This window comes from Diabrotica undecimpunctata, chromosome 1, assembly GCF_040954645.1.
Source record: "Diabrotica undecimpunctata isolate CICGRU chromosome 1, icDiaUnde3, whole genome shotgun sequence".
In the NCBI taxonomy this organism is placed as follows: Eukaryota; Metazoa; Arthropoda; class Insecta; order Coleoptera; family Chrysomelidae; genus Diabrotica; species Diabrotica undecimpunctata.
The window spans coordinates 166,603,815-166,620,008 of record NC_092803.1 but is presented as its reverse complement, the minus strand read 5'-3'; the positions used below and the strand labels follow the sequence as shown (position 1 = coordinate 166,620,008).

Here is a 16,194-nt window from a genome sequence, read left to right as displayed (position 1 = left end):
TCCATCGGTGTATGTCCAAATATATGAAAAATGTGTACTGATTATAAAAAAATACTTACTGTACTTTCATCTGAACAGTGAAACAAACGATCTTGCAGTAAAAATGAAGCCCCATGGCTGATAAGCGCGTCCCGTTCCATTTCACCAAAACGAACACCTCCTCCTCTTTTCCTTCCTTTTAGCGGTTGTCTAGTTAATATATTAGTTGGTCCAGTAGATCGCACCTAAAACAGCACGAAAAAACCTTGTTATATTAAATATAACACATTATAACAGAAAAAGTATGCAAATTTTTTGGGAAATATATCCTAATTTTATAATCTCCAATAAAAACCATTTGTAAAAACCCAATGAATAAAAGGGTATTTATGAACCCTCTGCCGGTATAAGCAATCCCCCACTTACCTACCAACGGCTTCGGGCGGAAGAGTGGGTAAGTGGTAGGGCACTCTTTTGTCCTGAGACAGAGAAATCTGTCTCGAAGGCGGATGAATCAAGGAATGGTCAACGGCGTAAGGATACAGAAGGCAACGGGAAACCACTGTATTAATGATCTTTAAGATTCCCTAGTATAATCATGATGGCAAATGTCACATCAATCACTCATGTTACTGATCATGGACCTCGGAACCCAAGATCCGGCAGGAGAGGAAAACCACAGACAGACCATAGGGCCTCTCAGGTCGTGAACCAGCGAAATCCCTGTGTAAGTAATGTCAATCACCTTAAGATGTTAAGAATAGCGACGTGGAATGTAAGAAGCCTCTTTGCAGCAGGTAAATTAACTAATGTAGCCCTTGAAATGGAAAACCTTAAAATTGATGTCCTAGGTATAAGTGATGTACAGTGGCCAGGATCAGGAAAATGCACGAATAATAGTGGAACACTTTATTATTCAGGCACCATCAGTTCAACTCATCGTTACGGTGTCGCTGTCTTGGTATCAAAGAAAATCAGTAACTGTGTAACAAGCTTTACTCCCTTCTCTGATAGAATAATGGCATTATAACTTCAGTCAAATAAACAAATTATAAATATTATACAAGTATATGCTCCTACGGCTGATAAAGATGATGATGAAATTGAAAGTTTCTACTACGATCTGGAACAAATTCTAAAATCAATGAAGAAACATCACACTACAGTAGTAATGGGCGATTTTAATGCCAAAATTGGACATGGATGTGTGGACGGTTATGTGGGTGACTATGGATTAGGAGAACGAAACGAACGAGGAGACCGTATGGTACAATTTTGTCAAGCGGAGGAGTTAGTAGTTGCTAAAACTCTTTTCAAGTTACCTAATAGACGACTGTACACATGGAAATCTCCGAGTGGCACCAAAGGTAGAGTAGTCAATAAAACTAAAGATCATTCAAAAACAAATTGAAATCATTCAAAATCATACAGAAACAAATTGACGTGAGAAGACTGAGTGAACAACATATAAAAGAGAAAACAATAGTGAACATCAAAGAAATTTACAAAATATAGAGAAACTGAATAGAAATACTGATAACATAGACCAAAAATGGGAGAATATTAAAAATGCCGTAATGCTGGCAGGGAGAGAAAATTTAACACCGAAAGAAAGGAAACATAAAGAATGGATGAATGAGGAAATACTACAGTTGATGTGTGAAAGAAGGGTACACAAAACAAATAACCCGATAAGATACAAAGAAACAGATAAACTGATAAAAAAGAAAATAAGAGAAGCTAGAGAAAGATGGCTAAGTGAGCAATGCCAGGAGTTGGAACAACTGGAGCGAAAATATGACTTTTTTAATGTACACAAAAAGATTAAAGAAATGACAGGAAGGAGAAGAACAACACAGATAGGACAGATCAAAGATACAGATGGAATACTCATAACAGATTTACAACAAAAAATGAATCGATGGACAGAATACATATCACAACTTTTTGATGACAAAGATAGACAAGAAATCTCAAACGAATATACAGATGATACAGGGCCTGATATAATCAGAGAAGAAATAGATTATGCAATCAAACAAGCGAAAAGTGGTAAGCCCCCGGTCCTGATGAAATTCCCGTAGAACTGCTCAAACTTATGGACGATGAATCTATTAAAATACTCCTAGATCTATTTAACACAATATATAGAACTGGAATAATACCTAGGGAATGGCTCCGTTCGACCTTTATACTACTGCCAAAAAAGGCAAATACAAGGGAATGCAGCGAATATCGTACGATAGCTTTGATGAGTCATGCTCTAAAACTGTTCCTGAAAATAATCCATAATAGGATCTATAGGAAATTAGACGCAGACATCAGTAACACTCAGATGGGATTCAGAAAAGGGCAGGGTACAAGGGAGGCTCTGTTTGCAATGAACGTTCTCTCACAGAGATGCTTAGACATGAACCAAGAAATTTACACCTGCTTTATTGATTTCGAAAAGGCCTTTGACAAAGTACAACATGAACCACTAAGACAAATTCTATTAAAGAAAAATATAGACAGCCGAGATATTCGAATTATATGCAACCTATATTGGAATCAAACAGCAAATGTGAAGGTTGAGGGTAGGCTAACAGAAGAAATTCAAATCCGTCGAGGAGTCCGGCAGGGATGCATCTTGTCGCCACTTTTATTTAATCTGTATAGTGAAGCTATTTGTGAACAAGCACTCGAGGAAGAAGATCTTGGTCTGATAATAAATGGTGAGACGATCAACAATATAAGGTATGCTGACGATACGGTTCTCCTAACGGGAACGCTAGTAGAACTACAACATCTCGTTCAAAGTCTCAATATATACTGTAATAGTTACGGCTTGAAAATTAATTTGAAAAAAACTAAATTTATGGTAATCACGAAATCAAAGAACATCAGAGCTAATCTTGTAATAGACAATACAACGATTGAGCGTGTGTCCTGTTATAAATATCTAGGTGCTTGGATCACAGACGATACTGATCAAACAAAGAGATTAGATGTAGAATAGAAATCGCTAGATCAGTCTTTAATAGAATGCGCAAACTCTTTTGCAATCGTGATATCAATATAAAGTTACGAATACGAATGCTGCGGTGTTATGTCTTTACACTAAAACAGTTGACCACAAAAAACATCGAAGCTTTCGAGATGTGGTGCTATAGGCGCATTCTCAGAATATCATGGATGGACCGCGTCACTAACACGCAAGTACTCCAAACTTTAGACAAAAGATGCGAAATTCTAAATGAGATAAAAACTAGAAAGATGGAATACTTGGGGCACATTGTGAGAGGTGAAAAGTACGAACTTTTAAGAAATATCATGCAGGGCAAAAGAAGTGTGGGAAGAAGAAAAATATCCTGGCTTCGTAATCTACGTGAATGGTTCGGGTGTAGTTCGATTGAACTTTTTAGGCGCGCTGCTAACAAAGTCGCAGTGGCCATGATGATTTCCAATCTCCGCTAGGAGTGGCACGAGAAGAAGAAGATGAACCCTCTAGTCAGATACAGAAACGGATCTATAATTATTTTGCAGCTTATTTCTACCGCAAATTCATATAAATGGATATGCATGATATTATAGAGACGTATTCTTCTTCTTGATGTGCCTATCCGTTATGAATGTTGGCGATCATCATGGCAATCTTTATCTTATCTCCAGCAGCGCGGAAAAGCTGCACAGATGTTGTATTGAACCAGATTCTGAGGTTCTTTAACCAAGATGTTCTTCTTCCTGGACCTCGTTTTCCAAATATTTTTCCTTGCAGGATGGCTTGAAGGAGAGCATATCCTCATTTGTGACTCGGTCAGTCCACGGGATCTTAAGCATTTCCGATATAGTCACATCTCAAATGCTTCCAGTTTTCTGCACATATCTTCGTTCAAGGTCCACGATTCAACACCTTAAAAAAGAACAGAGAAGACGTGCATCGTAGCATTCTTACTTTTGTATCAAGAGAGAGGTTGTGACTCTTGAAGAAGGCCCCTATCCGATTGAATGTGGATCTAGCTTTTCCGATGCGTGCTCTAATCTCCTGGTTGTTGGTCCATTCTTCATTTATTATGGAGTTAGTTGTAGTGCATCACTCTTTCTACAGGGGATTGGTTGACGTAGAGTTGACCTTCTGTTATCCTTTACTTGCTAATTATCATAAGCTTTGTCTTCTTAACGTTTATATTGAGTCCATATTGTTGACTGTAATACGTGATTTTGTTAATAAGAACTTGTAGGTCCTTTAAGTTGTCCGCAAATACTATGGTGTCATCTGCATATCTGATGTTGTTTAGCCGGTAACCATTTAGTAGAATACCTCTTTCAGTTTCGTGCAAAGCTTCTATAAATATTCTTTCAGAGTACAGATTGAAGATTAGAGGAGACAAAATACAACCTTGCCTCATTCCACGCATGATTTTCACATATTCAGTGTGTTCACCTTCAACTCTGAGATTTGCTATCTGATTCCAGTAAAGATTTCTAATTATTTTCAGATCTTGGTTGTTAATTCCTGTTTCTTTTAGTCAAGCTCTGATAATATACAAGCAGAACTACTCAAACTAATGGACAACGAATCAATAACAATAATCGCAGGTATTCAACAGTATATACAACTCTGGGAAAATTTCAACAGAATGGCTGAAATCTGAGTTTATTGCACTTCCAAAAAAAAACAGGAGAAAAAAAAATGCGAAGATTACCGTACTATAAGCCTTATGAGTCACCTCCTAAAATTGTTCCTAAAGATAATTCATAAGAGAATCTACAAGCTGTGTGAAAGTCAAATTTCCCCCAACCAGTTCGGGTTCACAAATGCTGTTGATACTAGAGAGGCTTTGTTCTCAGTACAGGTCTTATTCCAGAGATGCAGAGACGTCAACTGCGACGTATACGCATGTCTGGTTGATTACGAGAAAGCGTTTGATCGAGTACAGCATAGTGATCGAAAATTTTTTGAACGATTCATATTGGGTCATACACGTAATCATTATATAAGATACATTGTTATTGTTTTGTAAATAAACTTGCTGTTGAACGTGAGTGTTTTGAGTCTACGAGATAGTCGTATATACCCAATAGTGGGTGAGATACCGACCCTACTTGCAATGAAACCCAACTCTTCTGTTCTTTGTATTGTAGCATAATCCTTGATTTTACTTTTACTGTAATGATTAATACGTCCTATTAATATAAATATATGATTATCGTCTTAGTATAAATTAATACAATAATGGTTTTACTCACCTGCCACTTATCAGATACCATATGTCTTAACCTCTGATAGTGTACTATTCCAAAAAATATCTGAGCAGTCATTTCTCTTCCATCAATACCGGAATACATTGTTTCTGTACCGTAATAATTGTAACCACCTTTCTCCAAAAGTCTGCCAAAATAATCAATAGCAGTATCTTCCTCCGTAAATCTAAAGGGGGTGGCGTCGTGAACCAGACCATGTAATGCTGCAGATTTTCCCGCCATGATTTCAATCATCATAGCAATTGTCATTCTGGAAGGGAAACCGTGAGGATTGAAAACAATATCGGGTACCAGACCTACAGAAAAATAAAATATATCCCATTTGATGTTTCAACCCATTTAAATACCATTTAAGAATCATATTATCAGTCTGTTGGTGTTATTTATGTATTATTATTTTTAATAAAACATTAAAGCACAAATAGCTTTCACAATAGAAAGGACGCAAAGATAGAAAACAGATAAAATATATACAAATAAAAAAAACTAAATACCGCAAGCAAACTACAGAAACATCTGCCTTCTATAAAGGATGACACTATATGCAATACACTATATGACACTCTCTCTCTCCCTCCTCCCTCTCTCACTCACCCTTCCCCCCCCCTCTCTCTCACTCTTTCTCGCTCTCTCTCTCTCTCTCTCTCTCTCTCTCTCTCTCTCTCCCTCTCTCTCTCTCTCTCTCTCTCCCTCTCCCTCTCTCTCTCTCTCTCTCTCTCTCTCTCTCTCTCTCTCTCTCTCTCTCTCTCTCTCTCAAGACCACGCGATTTACAGTAATCGTGCAGCTGTTGAATATTATTGAAATACCATAACTTTCTTTTTCATTTACATTTTATGGTAAGCTCTTTATACTTTAACAACACTTCACGGCTATTCTATAATATTTTTTCAATAAAACTAATAATTTTGACAAACTCTTATTACAAACCACATAATCTGATTGTTCTTTCATGATGATCTCTCAACTGTTTTTTCTAAAACTGCACGATTGCTTTAGGTTGTATTGTCACGCTTACGCAGCACGCTTTAACTAATTAGTGAGTCGACGATAATATACATTTCTCTACCACAAATCGATTTTTTTCTTCATAAATATTATATCAATTTGCTTGAAATATGAAATTAAACCAAATCAGCGTCTCTCTAGTACTGTTTACTTTAGAATTGTAAAGTTATTTGGTCATATCCATCGAATTGATCACAAAATGGAGCCGTTGGTACTCCAAGGAAGGCCTCAGAGTCAACGCAAAAGCGGCAGATCATCACAGGGATGCGCAGACATTGCAGAAAAGCTTCTCAACAAGCAGTATACTGAGGCAGTACATGTAATAGATGACCGCGAGCGTGGAGAACTATTATTAATCAGACTATCAATGAGGCTCAATGACAACACATCTGCCAAGATTTTAATGACTATGATGATGACGCTGAACGATGTATTTCATTTTTTGAAACTACTGCTCTGTATACAACAGAAGTATGATAATAAATACACTGGGATGAGGGTATTAACGGTATCTAACTTTTAAAGCAAATTGATAGATATCTACCCGACTGAGATGAATATGACACAAAATAATATGATTCGAAAAGTAACGTTTATGCTAACGCTGGAAATATTCGTGTCGTCTGAGAGCATTATTATTAAAATGAGGATAATGCAAATGATAATGATTAAATGTATGGTTAATTTGGTCAATGCATTTTTTTGTCTTATATTTACAGAAAATTTTATCGGTTTAAAAATGATTTTATCTAATAACTGAAAAGGCATAATGAGCAAAGAAGATAAATTTTACATGTCATATTTAAACGTAAAAACAAATTTCCTTACCTGTTTCCGTAAAGGGTAAATCTTCAGCGGGCCATTTTTGAGAGCAAATTCCCTTTTGTCCAGCTCTGCTAGCAAACTTATCCCCTACGCTGGGATTTCTCTAAAATAATAAATAAAAATATTTATTTATGGTAAACTATATGTATATAACTAAGGACTTATTTTAATTGGTTTTTATGTTCAATTATAATTTATTATAGTCAATTTGGCATCGTATGACCGGTATATAACTGTTGGCTTATGCCCTAAAAAGGAGCGAAGACTACTAAACCATGAAACTGGCGTATGAAACCTCTATGAAAGTGGCGTAACACCAAAGCAATGGCTTAAATCAGAATTCATAGCTATACTTTACGTAACTAAAATAAGTCTTAATCAGACTAATGAGTCACTTATTAAAAATATTCCTAAAGCTCAGTTCGGATTTGGAAAGGCTTTCAGAACAAAAGAGGCGCTGTTTGCTACTCAAACACTAATTCAGAAATGCCTCGATCATCAGAAAAAAGTATACCTCTTCTTCATTGACTACCAGAAAGCAACTGATATTGTTGAATGAACTGCAGAAAATGAAGCCAGTCGGAAATGACCTCCGCATAATTGGAAACCGTTGTTGGAACCAAGCAGCCACCTTAAAATATTCCAACAAGGCTCTGTCATGTCTCCATTGCTCTACAACTTATACTATGAATGCATATTCAAACAAGCACTAGAAGACGCCGAACTTGGTATAAAAATAAATTGTAAATATATTAACAAAACTGGGTATGTAGACGATACCGTTCTGATAGCAGAAAGACTAGAAGACTTACTAAATATACTAGACAGAGTTAATAATGCAGTGCAAGAAGTGTAAAACGCCCCTTGAAAACTTAGATGTTTTTATACCGGAACAAGCAACAAATGCCTAATCCCTGGAATGAAGAAGAAGTACGTACTAGTAATAAAAGACGTACCTAGTAATAGAAAAGAAACTAAAAATTGAGATAGAAATCAAGGGAATGAATAATTATTTAGTAAAATATGATAATTGAGAAAAGAGAGAAAGATATACTTACTGGTACTCGATATGTAAAACAAGCTATCTTCTTGGCTTTTTGCCGCCCAAAGTTTGCGCACAACTTGACACTATGTATGTAACATTCTTCTTTGCCTTTAAAAGTTTTAATTATGTAAAGTGACCGGTCAGCATCAAAATAACAATACAGCGGTGTGTTTTCTACCATTTTTCTGCCTATGAATGGTAAACCATCGGAATCCAATAAGCTAAAACAATATTTTAATAAATACAAAATTTTCACAAACAAAAGAGAAAAAGCAAATAGGATCACAATCAGACAGGTAAACGTAAATAAGGTGAAATGACATCTAGGAGCTATTATCATCTCACGTAAACTAATTTTTTTCTCTTTTATCTCTACTCGATGCATAGTTATGTGAAATATCAAAATCAAGCAGGAAGTAAAATAAAACGTAAGTTATTTTTATTCAGTAGGCCTCGTAATCTAAACGCTCAAAGGTCATTGCTATTTTAAAACCTGGCAAGCCAAATGATGATTATCCCAAAAACTACAGGCTAATAGCCCTATTATCAGCAACGTTTAAGTTATTAGAACGACTCATCCTAAGTTATTAGAATCAGCATAAAACTCCTTGTAACAGTACCGATCGAAAAGACAAGCCTCCGACTAAAGATAAGTTGCGCAGATCAAGTTCTTTCACTTACCACCTTTATTGAGGCAGGGTTTCAGAGAAAACTTAAAAATGCTGCCGAGTTCATAGACCTAAAAGCGGCCTACCATACAGTTTGAAGAAAAGGTAGGGTTGCAAGGTTCTCGCAACAATTCCTTGTATATCCACCGCTCAAATAACCGACAATATGCTCAGCGACCCACCATTGCAAGTTGTGGTGGAAACCGACATTAGCACACTTAGAAAACTGAAGAACGAATTTCTTCAGGAATCGGTCGTAGCTCCTCTGCTTTTTAGTCTGTATATCGAGGACATACCGGGAAACACATCAAGAAAACATCGGAACTACGTTGAGGAAACACTGCACCACCCAAATTACGACGTATACACTCTCTTCCAAAGACATAAATGCTGCTAGCCATCAACGACGCTCTAGAGAATTTCCAACAAAATCAAGAAAGTTGACACGCAACTCACGGTCTACGTTGAACAGAATTAGCACCCAATACGGCTGATGTAATTACTTCTTCTTGAATGACTTTACAACTTTGGGTGAGTATTCGCCGCAACCACTATAACCCTTCATTTTCTACGATCTTGCGCTTCCATTTGTAACTATAATGTACAGATGTAACTAGATGAAGCATAAATGGGGTAAACGACCATCCCCGCTTGACAATATGACATATGTCATATGACATCTATGATAAATATATTAGCTTATTATAATATGACTTTAGGTATAAATCTTTTAAATTCTCAAGCTTAAATTGGCTGACTTAATATTTGTCAAGTTCTGATAATTCACTTGTCTGAAACACAACACGTTTTCGGGAAACCATTTATTATCCCAGAATACTTCAGATAAACCTTTAAAAGTATCAGATTCCTTGAGGAAATGTACCCGTCTTTTGTGCATAAATTTTAAGATGACACTTTAGAAGTAGGGGCAGCTTAATTGATTGCTGTGTGCGGAGGTTCTAAGAATAAAGGAACCACCCTCGTTGACTTTAGCTACGTACATACGTATCTCTTCCGTATGGATGTGGCATTCTGAAACAATCAGTTGTCACAATCAAATGACGAGTCAAATACGAGTTTACATAACAAAGTATCTGTTCGAGGATCTTTACTCCTACTGTTTATTTAGGAAGAGACTAAATTATGGTGTGTAGAGGTAATCGATAAATGTATTCTTCGTGTAAGACGATTAACTGGCTTTTATACCAAGTAGATTTGCCATCCAGTAATTGGCCTGCGTGTTTCTCTAATTTGAAATCGACCTAACATGACTGGAGCATATTGAGCATAACAATAACGCCAATAATTTTATATCTGCAAGATATTAAAAAGCAAGTTTAATTGAAAGATCAGAAATTAAGAAGACAACACCTAAATATTTGTTCCATGCAAAATTAACAGAATCGTATATTTATGGATCAAGGTGGACATATCTATAAATATAAACAATATCTTATGGCAGAGATTTTCTGAGTATACGACGTATTTTGAGCAGTATTGGTCTTACAAAATTTGATAATTAGTTGGTGACGTCAATCTACAAACGAAACTATGAAATCCGACATTACTGAAAACATTTATTTGTCGGCAGTGTTTTCTCATGGCAAGACAGAGTTAAACTAGTTTTTGCATTGGTAAAATATTTTAAATATTTATTGTTTTTCTTCTAACAGTTGTTTTTAATACTTTATATTGAATTCAGTATAAAATTAAAATCGTTAATGTTTTTAGGATTCATTTTTTTTTTCATTAATTTCATCCCTAGTAAGAGGTATTCCTTCATCTTCTTTTCCTCGAAATCTTTTGGTTACCTATTATAGAGAAATGAGAAATCAAGAACGTTACGGCCTTCTCCAGCTGATTCTCCAAGGGAAAGTAAATGGTAAGAGAGGACCGGGAAGAAGACGCATTTCCTGGCTTCAAAATTTACGAAAGTGGTATAACACGACTACCACTGAACTGTTCCGCGCTGCAATAAATAAAGTAAAGATAGCCGTGATGATCGCCAACATCCGGAACGGATAGGCACTTTAAGAAGATTATAGAGACATTTATGCGAACCACGTTAGGGCGAAGTTTTCTCTCTCCCGAGCTTGTTGACATAGTGCTGCTTGTTGAAGGACTCTTGGCAAGTACACGAAGCGGCTCTAGAGATTGTTGAGATATGGTACCCGTAAGCGTTTTAAGGAGTCAATTCTGGGAGTTTGTTTTGGTCGCCTTTTCACGAATGATGGCTCTTAGCAAAACTCGAGAGCATAGACTCCGAGGGAGAGCTCTTACTACCTCCAAATCAGTGAATTATCTAGGAGCGATTCTAGACTCAGCAAAGAAAAACGCTCCTTGATAGACCCTTTGGTCAGAGACATGAGAAATATGGGAATACGTGCTTGACAGTGGAAGACGTTGGATAGGGACAACTGGAGAGAACTTCTTGAGGAGGCTAAAACCCATGCAGGGTTGTAAAGCCAGAATGATGATGATAATAATTCTACGACCATTACGCGTGCCTTATCACATTTGTATCAAAGCGAGATCCTGAAGTCCTATCTATCGGTCAGTCAGGTGAGATCTTCGCGATCTTAATCTGTATTTAGGATACTATGTGCTGGATAACTACTTTAGAGTTAGTCATTGAAGAGAATCCTGAATTTTGGACCGCTAATAAACTTATTAGATAGACTAAGTGGCTTACGGACCTGCTTCTATATTCTCTCTCTCTCTCTCTCTCTCACACACACACACACACACACACATACACACATACATACACATGCATAGATATACTAAGACTTTCCTAGCATAATAGATATGACAAGTCTTTTAAACGATGCTTATGCACCCCGACCAGGTCAAAGGCGATCCCTTTAACAAAGCTGGTGGTTTTCTGTGAGACCAGAATCTTTATTTAATTAAATCTTTACTGAGAATAGTAAAAGTACAAAGCAACACAGCAATTATAAGTAGTAGTAACATTTATATTACCCATTAATATACAATATTTATGTGTCCAGATTACGCCTGACTATGAATATAAACAATTCCTTTGAATTGAACAATTTGAAGTGGAAAGCAAAAAGAATATATTATCGTTGAGGCTGGGCATTATAAAATAGTATTAAAGAACCATAAAGAGAAGAGAGCTCTCTTCCCCCTATGGTATCTTTAAGAGATATCTCTGTATCGTTTATTATTTCTATATTTATACGGTTGTAAAAAGTACATCCGCAGCATATTCCCCAAAAACTATTTTCTACTGAATTTATTCATTTTTACATATTCGCGTTTATTCCAGACTCTGGAGCAGTAAGTTACTGTACTTTCCACCAATGTAGTAAATATGTGTCGTTTTGTTGTTGTTTTTTTTCTATATTCTTATCCCATAACAATGAATTTAACTGACTTGTGATGATACGTTCTTTGGTTATTTTCTGTAGTATATCTTTTTCCTCGTTGAATTAAAATAAATCTGAGAGTGTGAGAGAGAGAGATATTTGCTTCAGACCCTTGTCAACTTGAAAGTATTCTGAACATGTTTGTCCTATCTTGACATAACTTAGGTTGTCTTTATAGAAATTTTTTACAGCATTTATATACTGTGGGTGAATTTCATTCTGTTTTAAGCTCTACCATAGTTTGTTAATTGGCTGATATAGTTGGCTTCCGTATATTAGAGATTTTTCCATTAGTTATTTCAGACAAAATAATGTATCGATGAAATATCTTACTGGTATAATGCCGCTCTGCTGCTCCCATTCTACAAACTGAATTTAGTATTTCTTATTTCCTTTTTTAAATACGGTAATATTCATACTAATGTGACCAATTTTCCATTCAGATGGTACCTTTTCTCCCTCTAGACATTTATTAAAAATTAAAGTGAAGTATTCTGATATTATATTAGGTGCATATTTTAAAAGTTCTTCTTCTTCTTCTCGTAGCACCACAACCCGGGGTGGGTTTTGGCTGACTGCACAACTTGCTTCCATCTTGAAAGGTCGTCCATAATAGTTGGGTCAGTGGGCAGCCCCATTGTTCTTAGATCTGACCATATATTGTCTCTCCAACGCATTCGTAGACGTCCTAAGGGTCTTCTTCCTGTGGGGGCTTCCTCCCATATTAACTTGGCAAGGCGGTTATTAGGAAGTCTATGGACATGGCCAGCCCATCTTAGACGTTGGGATTTAATCTCTTGGACTATATCGTTCGCTCTATACATCTGCTTGACCTCAACATTTGTTCTCATTCGGTATTGGTTGTTATTAATGTCGTGATAAGGCCCAAAGATTCTTCTGAGGATTTTCCTCTCAAAACATCTAAGTTTTCTTTCAGTTTCTTTGATCAGGGTCCACGTCTCACAGCCATACATGAGCACCGGTCTAATCACCGTTTTATATATTCTAATCTTTGATGTTCGTGTTAGGCTTTTAGATTTAATAGTATTGTGGAGGCTGTACATACATCTGTTTGCTGCCTGAATTCTTCCTTTAATCTCTTCCGCGATTTCGTTATCTGCAGTGATTGTTGCTCCGAGATATTTAAAACTCTCCACTCTTTCAAAGTTATAAGGGTCTATTGTCACATTTTGCCCTATTCTATCTCGTCCCTTTTGTCTGTTGATGCACATGTATTTGGTTTTCTCTTCGTTTACCCTTAAACCAGTTTTCTTTGCCTCTACCTCCAATTCATTAAAAATTCTCAATTGGTGACAGTGTTTCCCACAATGGCAATGCCATTTTAAAAGTTGCGCGAGTATAACTGCAGGACTAGGTGACTTGTTATTTTTCATTTGTTGTAACGAGTTCTTGACTTGTCCCAAACATAGAACATGAAATGAAATTTTTGATCCATCAACAATGAAAAACTAAAGTAACTTAATATTACAGCTAAATTATTACTAAACCTCTGATACATTACGTTGAAAGATTGGTGTTTTTTGTATTTGGATCTCTTTCAAAAAACGAATCTGGATGGTCCAATTCGACAAAGTCTGATTTGTAAATCATCCCATGTGCCAGTCCCCTTTCTTCTGATGCTTTATTAATAATCATGGCGTCTTCCATATCGTAACCCTAAAAAAATGTAGTTAAGTTAGTAACTAATTGTAATAAAATTAAAATTAGAAACGGGATTTACACGTTTATTTGCAAAAATAAAAAAAAGAACACAGTATGTAGTGTACAAAACACGATATAGTGTTTTTATGGATTTTATTTTTAATATTTTTACAATTACAATCCATTATAATCCCTTTTATGGTTTATTTTAATCTGAAAGTATGTAGACCCTTGGCGGCTAACATTGAAGAGTGATTATAGTTTGAAAATATTTAAAAGCTTTTAAAACACTAGATCCTAACTAATACTACAGCCATTTATTAAAATACTTACAGTATAACTGATAACAGCTACAATAGCATTCGTGCCCATAGCAAAGTCATCTAACAAAATATTATCGTGATGTACAGGCCTGAATAGCGGAGTTCCAGGTGTTTGTAGTCGGTAAAGTTTGGTTTCTGATTGTAAATCCCACGTATGGCAAGGTGTACCCATCGTCTGTTTACCCATCTGACACTGGTACATGTTACGTGGTGACTGATTGCAATCGGGCATGGGTATAAGTTGAGCTAGATTTGAAAGAAACGCTGTTTTGGAGAGCTCCATGTGAGTCGTAACTTCTAAAAATAATTAATTTCATGATTTCATTCATTTATTAAAAATAATAATTTAAATATTATTGATATTGGGAGCTTGGGCACCTTTTATACACGGATCAAACGAATATCAATATCAATAGTTAATTAAAAAATGCAATTTACGACACAATTTAAATGGTTTCGAAAACTGTAATTTCATGGTAACAATGGTATTTATACTGTATAGATGTATTGTTGTAAATATGGGTAAAATTACCTTCAAGGTCCACTAAAATTGCCCACTACAATTACCCACTAAAATTGCTAACTTTCGTCACATTAAACTTTCAAGCGAAAAAGATATACTTCGTTGCTTTTTTTCTATCCAAATCCTCCCAACAAGAATATGGAGAAAACCATTGGCAAATCTTCTAGATCGTCGAAAAGTGTAGTTTGTAGAAACTGTAAATACGAGCTAACATTCAAATTTGCTGGTAATTCATAAAGACCCAACAAACTATCTCCAAATATACCGCACCATACATTAATCTTAAATTCATGTGAAAATGTGACTCTCGAAATAGATGGGAATTTTCTATATCCCACCTGTGGCTATTTCTCCAGTTAAATACTCCTGTATGTGTAAATGTAGCCTAGTCAGTAGTCAGTAACAAGTTTTTTTAAATAAAATTACGATTTTGATTTTTTTTATTTATCATCCATAATGTTTTTTTTTAATAGCGAATAAAATTTTATTTGCATAATAAATGCAATCCTATGACCCAAAAACACCGACATAATTAATACATTAATCAAAATAACCGTGTCGCTTCATTTTTAACTTCAAATATCTCGAAAAATAATGACTTTATCGTTATAAATGAAAAATATATTATTTGCAAAGAAACTATTGGAGAATCTTAAAATTGTGCTAAAATAACAATTCCGCCTAGAATTTGAGAACGGGTCAACTATTCAATTTCTCCTGTCGTACGCCTTTGAATTAAGTAGGGTGTTAGTCCAGTCGTCAGAGAATTGACCCCTAAAAATCATACGAACAAGCTGAATTTTGCAGAGAATATCAATTTTGAGACCCAAAAAAAGATGCAAAAATGGTTACTACTTTTACCCCCAGGCTTCCCCCTAAAACCCCCGTCGCAGGAGGGTAAAAAGACAAAAAAATCAATTTACCAAGAATCTGTACACCATAGAAAAAAATGTTTCAAATAAAAAATGTAGCTAAGATAATTTTAAACAAAAATGTTTATAAGCATTTTTTGTGTAGAATGAACCGTTCTCCTAGAAACAATGCTTGAAGCGACTGTCAATTTTACATGTCAGTTACTTGTGAGAAATCTTTACTTACTTTACTTTACTTAATCAGTAGACCCATTTGTACCTTTCGGTGTTGGGCCGTTTAAAATACAATTCATTACATTACACTATTTGACGGTCTTCTGAGGTGTCCTAGCTCTTAACGAACTTTCTCCATTCCTTCCTATTGGATGCCATCTGTGTTGCTTCCTGCCAAGTCTTACCCTTACTCTGTAGTATCTGCGAGATGTCACTGTTCCATTCTTTAATCGGTCTTCCTCTTCTGTTCTTCCCTATTGGTTTGGCGTCCCACACTCTTTTAACTTGTCTATTATTGTCCATCCGGGTTAGATGTCCGAACCATGCCAATTTTTTCTCTTTGATTGACTCGAGTATCGGTTTGATTTTGAGTCTTTCTCTTATTTCTTCATTTCTGATTCTATCAGTTCTTTTTACTCCTATCGTTCTTCTGAGGTATTTC

At 35.8% G+C, this 16,194-nt stretch overlaps 1 protein-coding gene across 1 annotated transcript in view; it reads right to left on the bottom strand.

The window, feature by feature from the left end:
• The window catches only part of Polr1B (RNA polymerase I subunit Rpl135), a 95,897-nt gene that overhangs the window by 1,091 nt on the left and 78,612 nt on the right, over positions 1-16,194 (bottom strand). Inside the window, exons 9-14 of the mRNA XM_072520460.1 lie at positions 14,155-14,441; positions 13,682-13,836; positions 8,113-8,320; positions 7,058-7,157; positions 5,209-5,519; positions 60-224 (exon numbers count right to left, since the gene is read on the bottom strand). Of these exons, the coding sequence (XP_072376561.1) occupies positions 60-224; positions 5,209-5,519; positions 7,058-7,157; positions 8,113-8,320; positions 13,682-13,836; positions 14,155-14,441 (1,226 nt within the window). The remainder of the gene's footprint in view (positions 1-59; positions 225-5,208; positions 5,520-7,057; positions 7,158-8,112; positions 8,321-13,681; positions 13,837-14,154; positions 14,442-16,194) is intronic.